The sequence below is a fragment of the Phyllostomus discolor genome, chromosome 1, assembly GCF_004126475.2.
Source record: "Phyllostomus discolor isolate MPI-MPIP mPhyDis1 chromosome 1, mPhyDis1.pri.v3, whole genome shotgun sequence".
Taxonomy (NCBI): Eukaryota; Metazoa; Chordata; class Mammalia; order Chiroptera; family Phyllostomidae; genus Phyllostomus; species Phyllostomus discolor.
The window spans coordinates 87,938,652-87,958,899 of NC_040903.2; the positions used below are offsets into that span (position 1 = coordinate 87,938,652).

The following is a 20,248-nucleotide window of genomic DNA, read 5'->3' on the forward strand; positions in this document are numbered from 1 at the left end:
TTGATCCAGTGATCCCACTTCTGGGAATATATCTGAAGGAACACAAAACACTAATTTGAAAGAGCATAAGCACTCCTGTGTTCACTGTAGCATTATTTACAATCACCAAAATATGGAAGCAGGCCAAGTGTCCATCAGCAGATGAGTGGCTAAAACAATTATGATATTTACACCATGGGATATTAATTATCAGTAAAAAAGAAGAAAGTTTTACCCTTTGCAACTATATGGATGAACCTGGAGAAAATTATGCTAAGTGAAATAAATCAGTCAGAGAAAGACAATTAACATGTGAATTCACACACGTGTCGAATCTAATGCACTGACCTAACAAGGAAAATGGGGACAGACTCATAGATGGAAAGCAGGATAACAGCTTGTGGTAAGGGTGTGGAGGGACTGAGCAAAGACAAAAAGGGACTTATGGACATCAACAACACTGTGGTGATTGCTGTGGAAGGGGGATTAAGGGGACTAAATGGTAACAGGAAAAAATACAATAAAGATTAAATAAAAAACAAAATGTAAAAAATAAACTTTTAGATTTCATCAACATTTCTTGTGTTTTCACATGTGAATTCTTTCAATTCTACCGTTATTTTCAACTTTCATGAAAGCTATTTCACTGGCTTCATTCCATAAGTTTTTACTCGTGTGTCTAGTTCCTTTGTTTTACTTCTCTTCTGTAATAACCACAGTGTTAAGGCTTTGATGTTGCCTCTGATTATAGAGACAGTTTTTATGACTGTTTTCTAAGCAGCCAATTGTGTTTCATTTTCTCTTTGCCTTCAGAGTTTTTTAGAATTTTCTCAGTTTTTATTAAATTTCTGTTATTAATACTTTAAATATTGTATTGAGGGCAGAAAGTAGGTTGAATAGGTCATATATTATTAAGTTTATTTTATCAGCTAGCATATTATCATGTACAATTATAGATATTGAAAAGTATATAGTATATTAAGTACAGGCATCATAATTTTTATATACCCCTTTTATTTATATTTTTGCATTTTTACTACTTTTTCAAAGATTCAATGTATTTATAACCTCTCACTACTACTGTATTTTTGTCAGTTTCATTTAGTCTATCACATTTTGTTTAAATATTTTAATGCTTTAATATTTGCCACATAAAAGTACACGAATGACATGCTTTTGTTTGGATTTTAAATTTAAATAAACAGAATGATTTTCTTTGTCTAATGAATATGTTCACCTTGAATTCTATTTTTCTAAAATTAAGATTGAAACAACTTTATTTCTGTTTCTATTTATGTTTCATTAAGTAATCATTACCATTAAATTAAAATTTTCCTTAGTATTTGTATCGATGTTATTTTTTAAACATATTATTTTTAAAGATATTATTTACTTTTTAGAGGTAGGGGAAGGAAAGGAGAAAGGGGAAGAGAAACATTAATCCATTGCCTCCTGCACGTCCCCAGCTGGGGACCTGGCCCACACCCCAGGCATGTGCCCTGACTGGGAATCAAACCAGTGACCTTTTGGTTCCCAGGCTGGTGTTCAACCACTGAACCACACCAGCCAGAATGGCAATCCATTGTTTGTTTTGTTTTTTAAACAGAATGTAGTTTGATTTTGTCTGTTATCCAAATTTGAATCTGTCTTTTATAGAAGAGAACATTATAGCATAATGTACCCTGCAGACATGGATACAAATCAACTTGGCTTCACCCCACCTCTCTAAACATCAGTTTCTTTGTCTATAAAATGAAGCTAAATAATACTTTCCTCACAGGGTTATTCCAAGGGTTAAAGGAGCTAATGTGTGTGACGCACTTTGTGGCAAAAGCCCAGGAAGTCATAGAGTTATTAGTATGTTTACCTGGAAAAACAGTACAGTAGGTGACTGACCTTAGTTACATAGCCAATCCTTCTAAAAAAAAGGAAAATAGTATCTACACATAAGATAGCAGTGAGAACTTAGTGAGCTATTGTATAGAAACGCTTAACACAGTGCCATTTGTCCTCAATGATTGCTACTGCTCTGTGAGGATGCTTGACACGTTTACAAGGGGTATTGTCATAACTGCTGCTCTTATACACAATCTGGTTTTGTGTACTTCCTTTTTGCCTTTAATGATAGTTTCTGACCTTTGTTATAAAGACTATATATATAATACCTAATATAGTGCATATATAGTAGATATTTATAAATAGTTATATAATGTTAAGTAATTTGGAAAGTATATGTTCTATTTATTTTAAAATAATGATTACTAGGCCCTGGCTGGTGTAGCTCAGTGGATTGAGCACGGGCTGGGAACCAAAGTGTCCCAGGTTCGATTCCCAGCCAGGGTACATTCCTCGGTTGCAGGCCATAACCCCCAGCAACCGCACATTGATGTTTCTCTCTCTCTCTCCCTCCCTCCCTTCCCTCTCTAAAAAAATAAATAAATAAATAAAATCTTTAAAAAAAATAATGATTATTTCTCTAAATTTCAGAGATTTTTTTACCTTATTTTTTTTATTAGCACAGTCACAAATAAAATTGTATGATTTTATCTTTTTCATTTTCTCCTAGTTTCTAGACATTTTTATAGTATTTGAGAATTAGATTCATATTACTACAATACCATTATTTGTTGTATTATATACTTATTATTTATTACCAATATTTTACATTCACATGGTTGATAAGTGAATTTATAATAATTATTTAAATTGAATATTGTGTTTCAGTAAATTAATTATTCACTACAAATCCTTTAACACCATGACTCCTTTTTTGATCTATTTATTTGCTTAATCTGTCATTTACTTAGAAAATTTTGAGGGCAATACTTTTATAAAGATACAGAATGTTATTCTTTCTAAAACCCAAAATACCTAAAAAGTGTATTTGTTTTGTTCTGACATGGGCAAAACCTCTGACTAAATATAAACATAAGTCACAATCTTTTCTCAATAAAATGTGTAGTTATTTTATTCAAATTTTTGTTATCCAGGTTATGTAATTTTTAAATTGATTTTGATTTTTAATAGAAAATCTAGGTTAAAATATTTCCTTAATACATGAGAATTATTTCTTCATCTTTATACTTTAAACGATTTGTTAGGGTGCTTTTAAATCTGGGTAAATTTCTTCACTTCTCCTGGATCACAGTGAGCCCAAAGAGTCTGCATATTCCATTTCCCACCCCCGGTTCTCCACAGCTTCGTTTGGCAACATTATTTTTTGTAATTGTCGGTCCTGTTTTAAATACTCTTTTATACAGGAGTTGGATCTCTCTTCTCCAGGTTTTCTGATTGCTTTAGGTCTTTCCATGTATTGAGAACAAACCTTTCTCCAATTACATTCTCTGTTTTGATGATTGATTGCATCCTCTCTCAGCCTTTTTGAAACCTGACATTGATGGCTCATGTACTTTTTATAGTTATTGCCTTAGAGCATTTTATAAAATGGCACAATTTTATTAAGTTTTTCAGATTTCAAGTTATACATTTTTAGTTGAAATGTTCTTAGTGTGCGTGTCTGTGTATTTCCCATTATTTCCATGTTAATACTCTGGCACTTTTGTGGAAGATATAACCATCTTACTCATTAAAGAAATATTTGTAGAAGTATAATTATCCTGAGTTTTCATGATGAAAAGTTCCTTCTTTCCTCTGGAGTAAGTTTTTAAATTCTCATATTATTTGTTTGTTCTCTTCTTTAATCCTTCTTGAAATCCATAGAATCATGTTCAGATTTAGTGTTCACTTATCCTTTGAGTCTACTGCTTGTGTTCAGATCATATTTTGATTTCCGCTCTAGCACTGCAGAGGATTTTTGATATGTGTAGTTCACAGTGCAAGATCCCAGGGCTTAGCAGGATGTGTCTAGTGTGGCGTTGTCACCTGTGGGTGGTCCATGATTCCTTGGCATTATGTACTAACAGGTCTGCAAAGTATTAACTCCCTATATAAATTACTACCAGAATTCTTCTTGACCATCTCATCCTTCCATCAAAGAGCTTTACTTGAACCTCTTTGGATGCAAAATGTAACATGAAATCCCATCCCCCTCACTTTCTATTGAAAGGACTATTCTCTGTATGTACTTGTACACAGAAAGGCCAGAGCTGCAGAGGGAAGAACTTTGAAAAATTAGCATCTGTGTAAGTGAAAGCTGTGGATCTGGTGGGCTACTGATTTTATTTGTTTCAATCTCCTTTTTCAGTCTTAGAATTAGCTGGATTAGTTCCAAACTCTAGCATTTGCTTTTTTTCCCCAGTCTTTGTTTTCACTGTTATTAAGAGCTCTGTCTTATTGATGCCTTGACTTCACAAATACTTATTTGTGAGAGGTCACACTGTGGGCTATAGACACATCACCATTTTAAACAAAAACCCAGCTATTAAAAATGTTTTTCCAGGTATGACTTTAATAAAAAAGCTTTTGTGAACAATATGATAAATGGAAATGTAAGTTATACTGAAAAAGAGAACTGAGTCCATTATTCTTTTATGGAGTACAAATGACCACAATTTGATAACTTTCCCTCTTTTCTTTTTAATATATCTAGTACCGGCAAAAACAGCCTGAAGAAAATGCCTCAGAGAACAGCATTTTCTTTTCAAAAATAAGAGTAATACTATTCACATTTTCCCAGGTCTCCTACTTACAGAAAATTTTATTACTTAACATTTATCAATCTGCCGCAGCGCTGGGCATTTAGAGAACACACAAGATTTGTTCTCTGACTATATCTCTCCCATGAACATGAACACCCCCGGAGAAGACCAGACAATAACAACTGTGCATCTGTAATGAAGCTACTGGGCAGGGGCTGCACCAGGAAATGCAAACTCAAAGCTTACAGGAGCCATGCAGATAGACTTGCTGAGCAGAGAAGATTCATTGCCTGCTTATTAAACACATCCAAATAGTCTTCATTATCACAAATAAGTATCTTCTTTTTCATGTTTTTATGGTAACATGAATCTTTCAATATTTTTTTATTCTTTCACATTTGATAGAATTGTACTTTTAGAGAAATGTGTCTCCAAATAAGAAAACGAGATAGAAAACCTGTTAACAAATGATAATAGCAAAAGTCATTAATGCAAATGATATAATTATATAATAGAAAGTGGTTGGAGATTTAAATTTTTACATGAAACATGGGTTTAAACATGGCAAAGATTAAGACTATGTTGTACAGATTATTTTGGAAATACATTCAGAAGCCAAATTTGACCACAATATGCCTCTGAAACAGTTACTTTTGGTTAGATTTTGTTTTTTGTATGTTGGTTTTTAGATTATTGCTCATTATTATTCTCATATATTCTACTTTTATTCCATGTCTAAGGTCAGACTCAGCCAACCACATTTTAGAAACTTTCAAATAATTCTTATGCTCAGCTAAGGTTGGGAGTCACTGGTATAGGCAGTTGGTTAAGGTGTAGTGTTCTACCCCCCCAACCCCCCTCCCCCAAAATACCTCCTTCAAAGAAATGACTCACTTTTTAAGAACAACAGCAGCATACCCTGCATGCAATTCAGTACTTAACTGTGTGGCTGGGAGCTGTGGATGTGACTCATGATCTGTGTGGCAGTTAAAATGTTAAAAAGGCTAAATCTCATCAGTTGCCATGTACCAGATCTGAGGTGAGACTGCATGAATAAAATAGGGATGATTCTGGTGAGGATAGAAAAGGCTCCTTGGCATTGCCCAAGAAAAAATAATGTAACAGAGAAAATAAATGTAACATGTCTGGGAGATATGAGCAATCTTAACCCTAGACTATTATATTATTTTGTGAGCAGGAAAAATTAAGCAGACATTTCCAAATCCTTAAAGAAGCAGTCCTCAAATTCCTCCATTCCCCTTTGACTTAATCATGCTTACCTAGTAGTTTTCTAGTTACTAATTCTCTTTTATAGACACTTTATTATTTGGCAGGGGCCTAATGAATGTAAGCATTCCAGTCACTGGAAAGGAATCTAGTCACTAGAATGTACAGATTTAACAGGTTGGAATTGGGGGCTATAAAGGTTACAGATTAGTTCTCTATGAGCTTGGTTAATATGACTCAGACTTCAAAACTGTGACCAAGTCCAAACTCACTGACAAAATTCAGGTCTCTGACTTGCAACGTGAAGAACAAACCCTTGACTGGCCCATGAGGCTCACTTTTGGGAACAGGTGGAGGTGTGGAAGCAGCATTTTCTGCTATACCACTCTGGCATTTTCTAACTTCAAAACCAACTTGGGAAAATTGATTTCAAATTGTATTTTGATGGAAACTTTTATTTGTGATCCAAAGTCCTCAGAATGTTCCTTATATTTTTTCAAGATGTGAAAACTGAGTTGAAAAAATCTGTTGAGTTTCCACGGAAATGGTGCCAATTAATTTTTTTTCTGTTCCTCAGGAAAATTCCTTGATTTAGCAATGGTGTAACTTCCTGGCAATCCCCTGGCAGTTGTGAACACAGGCCATCTGAAACACTTATATTTTCAGTGGAAATATAGTTGGCTCTTATAGTCCCATTTCCTTTCAGCGTATAGTGCAATAAATAATTTCTTTAACCTTTTTTAGGAAAGTTGTCTAGTCTTTTTAGAAAATCTTGACTCTAACAAACATTTAATAAAACAGCCTTTGTTTGTTCTTCACTGAAATCAGAGGTTATCATTGGTGAAGCACGTACTGCTTTTCCTATTATACCATGGAATCCTGGAATGTTTGAAGAGTAAGCAGTTTTGACCGCCCAGTATGTCCTATGGACTGCATGGTCATAAATATCTTAAAAGGTTTAGACAGAAATGGTTGTATAGAGAAAGCCCTTTTAGGTACTTAGAAGTCTTTAATTAAAAAAATATTCCCAGTTATTCTCAATTATCTTCTCTTTCTCAAATTGCAGTAATCAGGGAGGTTTGTGTGTTTTTTTTTAAACATTTCATGAGGTTTATATTTCTCTAGTCCTTATAAATATTTCAATGTTCTTTTCTGTTATGCTGAATTACTGATGTCCAGGGTTAAAAAACCTAAGGAAACTGCTCTAAGTTGAGTAATCATCAAAGAATTGGGTTTAAATATATAGAAAGAAAAAATATCTACAAAGAAAAAAATTTAATTGAAATTTCAGAATTCTAACCCTCAAATAATTTAAAAAATCTGGCAATCATTGACATAGTTGAAGCAAATTAGGTAAGATATGAACAGGTAGTCATCTAAAAAATTATGATTAGGTCCTCGCTTCTTTTCATTATTCTCTCTCCTCTTTTTCTTTTCTGGGCACAGAAGGGACTAATTTTATTTTATACACATGGTGGAACAATAATCATTCTCATCTAGGCTTCATGGACATTTGCAGCCTTTCCATATATTGCTCTCTGTGAAACAGCCAAAAAAATATAATTGGTAAGATGAAGCATTCAAAGGATCTCCTCATCCCATTTGTTACTTGTCACAGTCCTTCATCACCTGTGGCCTTCTTCACATTTCCCCCGACTCCTAACAGAAGTTAATTAAAACATGATAATTGGATAATTTATAAAAAAATGCTTCATGGAAATATTCTGCTAAACAGCTCAAGACATTTCCTTTCCTCACTCTTTCGAAAGCTCTGTAAGGCATGTGGGGGAGTCCAGAGAGAAGCAGTATTTTCTGATTTGTTTGATTCTTCATTGACTGTTTGACCCTAACAGTGCAATGATTGCCTCTGAAGTTCTGCATCAGTTTCTTCAGAGAGCTAAAGGCACAGTGGTAGAATAGTGGTAGACTTGCAAAGATACACCTTTCCCCCCAAATATGGAATCATTAGAAGTGGAGACTTTTCCAGTAGAATTTCTGCATCTATAAATCTATACATTTTATAACTCTATAAGCAGAACATCTAATCCATTTGTGGTAGACTGGAAGTTCAGCTTCATCATGCACTGCACTGGAATAGCAGGTGCTTAATTGGAAGAATGATAAAAAAAGTAGAAACTTTCTGCTATGGGAAACACCACTTGAAGTCATGGGTGAATAACAATCTTTGTAGGGGCTCAGCTTTGTTCGGAGGACAATCAATGGTATCCTAGGAGCAGGCCCTTTGAGGTTCAGGGGTCTTAGAAGTTGGCACAGTCAGTACCCAGCCATCTGTACAATGACACGAAAGGTGACTGACTATGGGAGTGTTTAGGAGCTGTTGTAAAATTTCCTGGTTTTATTTTAATGCTGCTCTCAATAATTTACTGGTAACAATTTCAAGGTAATATTGATTTGGACTGAAGTTATTTCAAAGGTGGGTTGAGGTGAAAAGTGTCTGTGCATGCTGATCGATTATCAAACCAGCCAGTGTCAGCTCCACTTCTGCCACCTTTTACAATTTTCATTTTTGAACTCTAACCAAGGCCTTAGTAGCAGAAAAAAAAGAGTACATTTTCTGTTTTTACTCAGGACCAAGCATGTCAGGGAGAACTGCAGGCAGCTGCCTCTCAATAAAGCAAGAGAAAGATAGCCCTCCTGTGTGAGATATCCTTATTGCTTCAGTATTTAGCTTTTCTCTGCATGACAAGTAATGGCTCAAAAAACATTGGATCGAGTGCTGAAGGCAAGAGAATAGTGAGAAAGGGTACAATCTTCGATTGGAGCCAATGTAGAGCACATAAAACCCAGGCTGGTCCCACTGTGGAGGCAGTCAATCATCTACGCCTGCCTCCAGGTAATTTCAGAGGCTTCTCTCTAAGGGTCTACGGAAGCACACTCTTTGATGCATGGTCGAGTATTTGTCTTACTTGACCTTCTTAGAGCCCTGACAACATCATCAACATAACCACACATATTCTCATAAGGCCAATTCTTGCCTTTGTTAATTAAAATATTTTTGGTGTTAATCTTATTATGGCAAAATTATATTTGGGTGAGACAAAGAGTAAAGTTAATCAAGTACACTTATTTACTTCTATCCCAAGAGATTTTATTCAGTGTTCATACCCTTCTTTAACTCTTCCTTGGAGAGAATTAAATAAACTGACGTTTGTGTTGGTACCTTGTTTCCTGGGGCCATGGAACTTGTCACCATCAGATTGTCTTCTGGCGGCTTTCTGTTGAAACACTGTAAAAAATATAGCACACATTATTTCTTGAACACAATTATAAATAAGAACACACTGGAAGTCTCCTGGAAACAAGTATGCAACACATCATTTTTCTTAGTAACAATTTTGAATTGTAGTTTTTTGAGTAGGAGGATTATTAAATTTACAATTTTCTCACTTGTGCAGCTTATCAGTCATTTCAAAAGGCATTTTCTGTGGGCTGAGCAGTATAACACTGATAGAATGACTCATTAAACTATTAAAATCAAGATATAATTCCATTTTGATATCAGGTAAAGATAAAAGCTGCATTTTGTTATAAGAGATAAACATTAAAATCATATGAAAAATTTCATTTGCACAGAAATTGCTCATGCTGACTTCATGGTGATAAGCAAGGCTAATGACTGTTTCTTCTAAAACAGATGAAAAGACTGCGGTATCTCACAGATGTAATAATAAAAAAGACACTTCATTCCTGCATCATCTAGCTGGACCTCAGAACTATTACAGCAGCTTATTTGAATTACTTCATTATCTAAAAAGTGCTTTGTTCTCATTTATTATTTCTCAGATCAAATTCTGTGAGACACGTCAGTATTACTCATCCCATTTTGCAGATAAAAGATAAAACTGATTGTTTAATATTTACTGAGCACCCACAGAGTTCCGTATCGCCTCAGGCACTTGTTAATAAAAAAGTCTCTATTCTTTACAATTTGACTTTAGAAACTGAACATTGCTGAATTCCATTTATTTTTATAGGTAGTTTGATTTATAGGGTTTGGGAACCGGAAGAGGCCTTGGCAACAAAGTTCAGCCTCACATGTTTATAGATGAAGGAGTTGGGCGTAACTGCATTGTAAAAGGACTAAATCATAACCAGCACCCCAGCAGTCATCCTGGGTCCCTGTCTTTGGTTTTAATACCCCTTAAGTCAATTTAATTAATACCAAGGTCATATCAGGATTACTACAGATGACACTTTTTCAAATTTACAAAAAGCTCCCTAAGTCATATCAAACCAATAATTATTTAATAATCATATATAATTTGTCAGCTGTTGTCAAGAGAAAGAGTATGCTACTCTGCTGCACTCTATGAAACAGGAGAAACAAAAATATTTTCAAAGTGTGATGCGTTTAAAAAATTTTATTCATGAAATCATATTTCTGGTTGAAAATCAACGTTCCTTTTCAAGTTAGTATTTGGAAAACATGCTAAATATAACCTACTGGCACATTATGAAGGTTTTGTCCTACATTTTTTTTCTAAAATAAAATATACTAATAGATATATGACCTGTGAATATATTTTAGGTCAGGTGGTTCTTGATATTTTTCATTGGCTAGTTCTAGAAGTCTTGAAAAAATGACATTTTTGAAATTTTAATAACACACAGACACTATACTTTTCCCCAGTATTATGAAGATAATAACTAAGACTGTTTAGACAAAAAAGCTGTAAGTCACCATTAATCTGGGAAATAATCTGAATCCAAAGATAAATTCAGAAAATGTTCCCTTCAAATAAAAAGTACATTTTATTAAAAAGTATATTTTATTGAAACATGTTTTGTTGACAACAAATGCCCAACCTTCATTAAAAAATACAGTAAATGTTAAATCAACATTCTTTCAGCTTATATATTAAGAAGTTACATGTAGTACACTTGTCTATTGTTGAGATTTCCCCAGGGTTTATAGGTGAAATAGCCTGCGATGAGGTGGAGAATTGGGGGGGTGGAGGAAGTAGGGTGTTCTGAGGAGGATGATTATGAAAGTGCTGGTAAAAAGATTTTTTAAAAACAGAAAGTGCATGAAGCCACGCCCCACAACACAAAAGTCCGCTCTATCTGTAAAACCTCCCTTGAAATATTCCCTCACTCACTTCCAACTGCACCTATTACAACTGCTCCTTTCTTTCCCCTGCAGACAAGTCGCATTTCCTTACAAAACCCAAATTAGCAATTAGCTATTGCCACACACACTAATTTCTCACTGCTGTGAAAACTAGGAGGTAATCTTGGAGAAGACTGACATTAACTTGCTTCCTGAAGAAAGAGTTGGCTCATCAAAATGATCACTGACCCACACATGCATGCCCAAAACTCCTGCTCTATTAGCCTTAGGAAAAGAGTAGGCAGATGTAAACTCCAGAATTTATTCATCTTTCTTTTTACAGTAAATATTAGCTGAGACATTGTAAATTGCTTCTACCAGCAAAACCTTTGTTCTAAAAAGCTTTATACACTTTATATATACCATGTTCACTTACTCAACCTTTATAAGAGATAAACAGAAAATCCATAATGTGGTGAGAACTGAACATTTGGATATGGGTCACTCAGATTTATATATGAAAGTACATATTTTTGTACAAGATTTGTGGTGAGCAAGATGACGGTCTCTTTTAAACATACAGAAATTGAAAAAATCTATATACTAGAATGTTAATGTACTGAGAATGGTGGAAAGGTGTGAGTTTTGTCTTAACACATGTGGCATGGAAAATGGTTTTCTCCTCTCAAGCCTTTATTATCTTGCTGACAAAGTCGGGGCTTAGATGAGATGACCTCTAACATCTCAGTCACCTCTGACATTCTAAGATGCAATCAATTCTCTTTTTCCCAAGTCATTCCCGGACAAATGGTGGCTGAATAAGTTCTTAAGTGAGTATAAATTTAAATAGAATACTATGTTTTGAGGGAGACACTATTTTGCTGGGGGCTTTAATAGAAAAACTAGAAAATTAAATCATAGATCAATGTTAATTTTTTTATATAATAAATGGAGAAGATCCTGTCTCTGTGTTTGAATGCATGGAAATACTGTTTTTGTCCTCTTTTGAATGCATCGATGTTCAAATAATGCTATCAAAGCAATTATGACATAGTCAACTTGTTGACTCTCAGCCCCAGTGAAATCTTATTTTTCTCTTCTTACCTAAAACTGAGATTTGAGAAAATAAATGCATTACTAGTATTTGTCACTTCTTTTAAACATTAAAAGAAAGTCTACAGAGAAAATAAAGCAATTTTTGAGGTTCAAAATAATCTTAAACAATGCAAATGTTCCAAATACCACCCCCATTTATTTTAAATATTAGCAGAATAGGTTCTGTAAATTTTTCTCTAGAATAGAAATGACATTGAATGGAATAAAATTAGCATAGCATTAAATATTCAAAACGTTAAGCAAAGTGAAATTATCAGAAGAGCAGAGGAGGGAGAGAAGGTGAAATGTAACGAATTCACTTGCACTATTTGTCTTTCCAGGTTGCTTCTGCAAAAACATTCTTCACGTCAACCTCATTCTCAGCCTATTTTAGCAAAGGTACTCTTCCAGAGCTGCCCTTCTTAGAGAATCTGATGAAGCTTATTTGCAATTATTTCACAAGTAGCTAAGGTAATGGAAAGTCTGTACAATGGCTACATGTGTCTGTAAAGATATAAATTATAAATGACAAACCCTTGATGTTCCCATTATGAGTGTAAAGTGAAATGTTTGGAGTCAAATGCTTATTACTGATGATCACTGTTGAAACTAGAGACTTGATAGAAAATAAAACAGAAAGATCTGTATTGTTCTCTGGGTTCCCAGAGAATAATACTGTATAGGTTGCAGCAAGTGCATTTATTATTTATTATTTACTCAACAAACTTTCATTAGGTTGCTAACTCTGTAGACAACTGCTGTGCTAGGTCCTGTGGATGCAAAAGTAAGACTCAGGCACAGTTTCTATAGTGTTCTTCTCTTTGAGGTATTCATTTAAGCAAAGATCAAATGTGTCGTTAGAGTCTACTGATGAGGGAGGATAGAGATGAAAACATTGGTATGGACAAGGGTCATAATGCATCTGCTGTAGCCTTATTCTCTCTACCTCTCTCTCAATGTACACCTGGCAAAATCTAATTACAGAAAGGAGAATGAAGTCAAGGAAGGAAATATAAACAACCCCTTTGTCTAGCCAGGAAAGACAAGGAAGGGAATGTTCTAACCCTCTATGTAGTCACACTGACTAATGAAACTGAAACTCACAAGAGAGGTGTCGCCTCTTTTTAAATTGACTCTGATAAATTGAGTAATCCAGTCAGCTTAAAACCACCATTTCACTTAGTAGCAATAGTTATAGGTTATTAATTTGAACAAATTTATCAAGCATAGGTTACCACATTTGAATAGGTATACTAGGGTGATGTGGCCACAGGTAATAGCATCAGCCATGTAATATGAAGGTCTTCGAACGGAAAATAGTTTGTTCTCCAGCAGACATAGAGTCAGGAATTGCAGCTTTTTTTCTCTAGGAAGAACATGCAAATATCAGCTAGCACATGTGAAGTCACTCATGTGATTACAGCTTACTGTTGAGATTGGTAGAGATGGAAAGTTGGAAAGCACATATCTACATGAAGGAAAGTAGCACAGAAATTTCAACTCAACAGCAGTACCAATGAATGCTTTGGTTTCCTAAGGAGAAAACATTAATTTTCTTTTTCAATTTGTAATAAAATCTTTGTCTGATAAGAGTGTTCCCATAAAAATCCTCTCCCTAAACCAGGAAATCTCAGTATCAATTATATTTTCTACTTCTAAGGAACTTAATTTTTATAAGAGTAGAATACAAACTGTTTTTATTTGCACATTTATCTCTTATGCTGCAAATGAGAATTTTTCCATTTTAGGAATCTTTCTTACTCAGGAAGTTGAAACACTGAGAGAGAGAGAGAGAGAGAGAGAGAGAGAGAACACGAGAGTGAGCAGTTGGTTTATGGAATTCTGTGTAATTAGAGCCTGAGGCCACTGTAATGAGTTGATTGGCAAAATCTCCACTCCACCACTAGGCAATCATGTCCTTCCTCTTGTTACTAGGCAGGTCTCATGTACTGCTTGCACAGCACTGGCGTGAGGGTTTGTCTCCTCCCTTGTGATTTCATTCAGATCTACTGCCTGACTTTCCTTTTTGACCATACATTTGTAGTTGATAAGGAATTGATGTGTGTATATATTACTCTAGCAACGTCCTTAGTAATTTTCCCTATTGTCACAGAGAGAAGTGGTTTAAATCATTAGACAGTCCCTGCAACACTCTGCAAACTGAGATGAGTTCACTTTTTGGTTATACCTAGCAATCACCAAAAGTCATTCTCATTCTCTCTCTCTCTCTCGGGAAATGTTATTCTGAAAAGTAACTGGTAGGATCTGGATCTGGTCACGCTTACTTTTAACAAATGTTAAATACTAACTAGTTCTGTTAATAAGACAAATGATAAAAGATTGAAACTTTATGCATGTAGATTGGAAATAACTTAAATATACATGGAAAATTCCAGAAGGGCAGGGCTCTGCCCACTTGTTCTATGTCGTGTTTAATATTGATAGTTAATAATTTGGAAAAGTCATACAAAATGTTGCATTTTCCTATGAAACCCAAAGGAAGAAGCAAAGTCCTACTGCCTGGGGAGACACAGCAGGTCCCTTCTCCTCTGCGCTACATACAACACACCTTCCATCACGGTGACGGCCATTCCAAATCCTGCACTGTGACGCCTGCTGTACACAGGTGGTTGTAGTTGTTGATGAAAATTCTTTGAAGTAGGTATTATTATTCTTTTATAAAAAGTATTAATAGAATAAGACAAAGCTCTGTAACTTGCACAGAGTTACACAACTTTTAAGGGGCTAAGTCAGAATTCAAATTCAGTTCCAGAAGCAGCTTCACAGTCTTTGTGAATTTCCTGCTATCATGCTGCTGGCTCCCCAGGAACTGCTCCCAGCGGGCCAGAACCACGAAGAACCTCGTTTTTCTCTATTGAATAAATATTTAGAATAAAAAAGGTAAACACATTAAAAGTGCTGGTGAAAACTATTGTGAATTCAGGAAATCTAAAGTGAGAAAAAAAGGATATTTGTGCAGACAGCTGTTTGATATATCCCTGATTTCATCTTCAAATGACCATTCTCTCAAGTGTTCAAATGTTTACGCTGTGTCAACAATGGAAACAACCCTGTCATGGTTTCTCAACCTGGGCACTTCTGGCATTTCGGACTTGATAAGGTTTTGCAGTGGGTCCTGTCCTGTGCACTATAGGATGGCTAGAGGCCCTCTGGCCTCCACCAAATAAAGGCCAACAGTACTGCCCCAGTTGGTAGAACTGAAAATGTCTTTAAATATTGCCAAGTGTGTACTGGGAGGCAAATCACCACCAGTTAAGAACTACTACACAGACTATTAAGCCTCTTACTAAAGATATCTTTAACAGAGACTCTATAAACTTCATTTGTTAAGGAGAAAAATATCAGAATTCACTCTGATGTTGAATGAAAATCTAAGCACTTGATAATATTTGCTTATATTGTCTCATGAAATACAAATCCTTTCATGTCAATTGATACCACAGTTCATTACTGCCTTCTTCCCCATTTACTAATATAAAGAAATTTAATTTCTGGAAGATGGAGCTAGAAAAGTTCATCATTATCATGCTAACTCTCTTACAGATGGTCTGCAAAGTTCTTCTTAGGTTGTATTCAATGTCTCCATGATGTTTCAATGACAGGAAAAGCACATCGAAACACTCTGGTTATACAAGCAGGCTGGATAGCCTCTAACGAATAGTGTGAGTGAATATCTGAACAACTGCTCTTGTGCAGAGTCGCACCAGCACTCTACCAGGGAAAAGAGAGAGGCAGAGAGAGAATCAGAGGGGAAGACAGGGACACTGGGCTTCCAACTAGAATGATAAATATGTTTCTCTGCCCTGAGTGCACCTATAATATACGCACTAAGTCCTGAAGTTAAGTGGTTTGAACAAGGTCACCTAGCCAAAGAATAGGACCCAAGGCACTTGGTCTAAAGCCTACTTTAATCCACTTGACTGTATTTCTTCACTAATGAGGACATTCCAATCCGATATGGATTAATTTTCCTAAGAGATTCTACAAGGTCTTTTTTTTTTCTGCTTGCATTTCAACTGTATTGTATGTGACCCATTTCAAGTACAAGCGAATTGCAAGTGGAAAATTTCTGAGAGCAACTGAGTTGTACTTGACATTTTGGGGTCCTGGTGGCTGAGTAGCTCTCCAAAAGGTCATATATAGCTTTGTTGCACTGTAAAATGCCAAGGGCAACTCAGTAGCAATTGAACATTGAAAGGTAAATTATATTCTACTCCAAATCAGAAGCATGGACTCTGTGGAAGGATCTAGATTCTATGAATTATGTGAAGGAAAAATGGGAAATTGTCATTTGATGTTAAAATTTTTCCCCAATAGGCAGTCATCTCTTCTTATGAATTATGAATATAGTTTTACCACCAATCTATCTATACTATGTAAAGTGCTCATTTTGTTTCCTTGATTTGTCTTAAATCAAGAATGCTGACACTAAGAAACACTGTAAATCCATGTTAATTTCTCTATATGCTTGAAGCTTAATGAACTCGATCCTTTTCAAAATTATAGGGAGAAAAAGTGGGAAGAATACAATATCTGAAGGCAGGCAAACTTCAAAAACTTTTCATTAAAGTAAAATGAGTTAACGTTTCTGTGGTTGTTAACACAAAATTAGATATAGTGTAATAGGAAGGGAATTAAAAAATCAGAAGCATATCTCTTGAATAAAATAATCCATGAGTTTAGCCCTGGCTGGTGTGGCTCAGTGGATGGTGTGAACCAAAGGGTTGCTAGTTGGATTTCTAGTCAGGGCACATGCCTGGGTTGGGTTGGGTACCCAGTAGGGGTGCATGAGAGGCAACCACACGTTGATGTTTCTCTCCCTCTCTTTCTTCCTCCTTTCCCCTCTCCAAAATAAATAAGTAAAATCTTAAAAAAATAATCCATGAGTTTAATTTTGCATTAATGTTACATTTCTATAGGCAGGGTATGGTGGTGATGGTGGAAACAGAGTTTCTCTCTGATTTTATACTCTGTGAAAGCAGTTGGAATTCTCAGCTATATGAGAATATCCTAGAACTTTGTCCTATTCTCTATAGGTTCTCCTCTTCACACAATTCAGGGAAACACTTATTTGCATTTATATGTTTATTACAGAATATGATAAAGGATACAGATGAACAACCAGATGAAGAGATTCATAGAGTGAGGTCTGGGAGGGTTCCAAGTGCATGAGTTTCTGTCCCCATGGAGTTGCAGTGTGTCACCACCCAAGTGTGGATATGTTTGCCAACCCAGAAGCTCTCAGAATCCCCTACATTGGGATTTTATAGAGGCTTCTTCACATAGACACAATAGATCATGAACTCCATTTTCGGCCCTTCTCCCTTCTCAAGACAATGGGGGGTAGGCCTGAAAATTCTAAGCTTCCAGTTATGACTTGGTCTTTCCAGTTACCAGCTCACATCCAGGAGCCCATACAGAGTTGCCTCATTAGAAAAAAAGGCACTCATAACACCCAGGAAATTACAATGGTTTCAAGAACTCTGTGCTGGGGTAGACACCAATATACATGCTTTCAATGACGTCACAAAAGCCAACATGATTTTCCTGTCTCTCTCTCTGGTTTGTTTGCTTAGTCTCTTTGCCAGGACTTTCTTGAGTTTCTGAAATAGTAAGTTGGGATTTTACATCCCACATTCCTTTTCCATCCCAACTCCACATCCTTCTCTTTTTGCTACATCAACACACCTTGGATGTGCCAATATTTCTGCTATCACTCCTGTGTTCTGGCAAGAATTGGGGCAATTTAATGTTCTAATTGAATGAATGACTTTCTGGAAAATTGTGGCAATTTTATTTAATATATTGTGTAAGCTAGAAAAAAAAGGAAAGGTAATGAATTTTATGCTCTGAAATGCAAAGAACATCAAGAAAGAATTAGCCAATGAAGCAGTTTTTCTGGTGTTGAGACAGAATAAATAACAATCAATAGCATAAAGGAAGAGGCAAGCAGATACATTCCAGTGAAAGAGAAAAGGAAGAAATAATGTAAAGGGATTTTGAAGACCTCACTTACAGTTCAATTTTTGCTACTGATTTGGGGTGTGGACCAGATAACCTACCAGTTTTTATATATTTAAATGCAAAATAATAATAATAATAATAACCATATATTATTATACTGGTTCCTCTCTGCATATACCACAAATGTGAGAGCAAATTAGATTGTGTTTTTGAATTAGAAGGAATTCTTACAAATTTTGAATGGTTTTCAGGCTTATAAGTAGGTGAGATAAATAGCCTTTAAAATTTCTTAGAAATAAGATTTCTAAGATGCCTTAAAGTTCTTATGTGTGTGTGTGTGTGTGTGTGTATGACAAATTGTATCTTTTTCATGTAGGGAATTTACATAAAATGCAGAAAGACTTTATTATTTGTTATTCAATAAAATTTTATATAACTAATAAATACAAGCAAAATGCCAGGGGCCCTGAGACACGAGGCCTAGTGTGTGGCAGGTGCTGCACACTGAACGGAACACAGGAAAGCAAGTGAACTTGTGCAACATAAATGGTGAATTTCCAAGTCTTCTTCCCACACTCTGATCTCAGAGTGCTGGCAACCAGGTATAGAAATGTAGATTAAAGTTAGTTGGATTTTACTCTACAAAGACTAAAAAGCAAAGGAGACTAGATCTAAATAAACCGACAGTTTTGGGGTAATTCAGTGAAAAATCTGGTCACCTCCCCATTACCCAACAACACAGTCCACAAGTTAACAAGTAGAATTTCCATTCAAGATTTTGGTGTTTTATTCTTAAACATAAAATTATAGCTAAGACAGCCAGATAGTTGATGGGAGTATCAAGTATTCCAGACAGCACAAATAACAAAGATAATAGAGACAGCATGAAACCAAAGAAAAATAAAAATCCCAGAAGTTTCAAAATGAAAACAAAATGAAAAGAAAATGATAGCTAAAATATTTAGTTACATTGCCCCTACCACCACCAAAGAAAGAGAACAGGACAAAAAAGAACAAACAGAGAACAAGAAAGAGCCCATGGAAAATAAGACCATGGCATCTACTTGAAGGACAAGAAGATAACGATGTGTGGAGAGGGGAACCACACAACAGGGGACTCTACTTGTGGTCCTCAGAACTCCTTAAGAACTGAGATAGAGAAGATGATGTACCTCTTTAATGATTTCTAAAATATAACTAAATTGGTGTATTGAGGTACATCTGTCTTTTCTTTTTAAAAATATTGATTGGAATGTACCAACCTTGTCAAAGAGCCTGTAATATTCTTGAGGTCACTATGACAGTCTGAGAATTTCTAATTACAGCTTCTCCCTTGCCTTAATAATCTAGATAATTGTTCCAGTACATTTAATTTTAACAGAAACATTTAAAATTTATCATCATTTCCTATTTTTAACAGTTTCTTGAACATTATCAAAAACAGATTTCTATTAAATAAGTATATTATACACTGGTAAATAACTTCAAATATACTTGATCAACTGTCTTGCATAAATCTCATGATATACACTGCTTAAGCAACAGAATAGTTTCTTTCGAGCCTATTAAGCACAGATAAGTACTTGTGTTCCTTTGGGTAGGTTTGTTGTATATATACCTCAATGTTTTGTTTCAGTCACTGGTTTGGATTATTTAAATGTATGATCTATTGCCTCTCAGCTTTGGTTACCAATCAAATATTTTGTTTGATCCCAAACATTTTCTTCAAAAATCTCAATAAAGGGCCACATTGACTTTACATACCATATTTTGCCATGTATAATGCGCACTTACATTTTTACACAGTATTATTTTACCCATTATTACACCCATGGTATGTAATCACTATACTCATGCATAATGTGTATCCTTATTTTTCCCTCTAAAATGTGGAAATGATGTAGAAATTCTGTGACAGATGAAGTGAATTTAATCATTAGGGTGAAGTGCAATTATCAGAGGAATTGTGGTTACATACATGAGATTCTAGTATTCAAACTGTTTAGATTTTAAAGTTATCTTAAATGAAATTAGGAGCAAAAAATAAAGCTAGGGGCAAAAAAAGTAAAGGACTTACCTTCTTTTCTTATATTGCACATTATTCTTAAGAATTGAGCTTCCCTCTCATAGAATTATGAAAATGTCAAGAGAATTTCTTAACACATAATATGGTTTCACGTTTTTTGAATGGTTTGTCAAAATTATCCTCCTTAATAAAGAATTAGAAACTAGACCCCTACTCATTAATTCTTATTTTCTTTATTTACTGTGTTTCTAAATTTTACAATAGACC

General features: G+C 35.1%; 1 protein-coding gene across 2 annotated transcripts in view; it reads right to left on the reverse strand.

The window, feature by feature from the left end:
* BANK1 (B cell scaffold protein with ankyrin repeats 1) overlaps positions 1–20,248 on the reverse strand; it is a 312,144-nt gene that overhangs the window by 24,921 nt on the left and 266,975 nt on the right. For both annotated transcript variants that reach the window (XM_036025976.1, XM_036025983.1), the window contains exon 11: positions 8,986–9,051. In XM_036025976.1, coding sequence (XP_035881869.1) covers positions 8,986–9,051 — 66 coding nt within the window. The remainder of the gene's footprint in view (positions 1–8,985; positions 9,052–20,248) is intronic.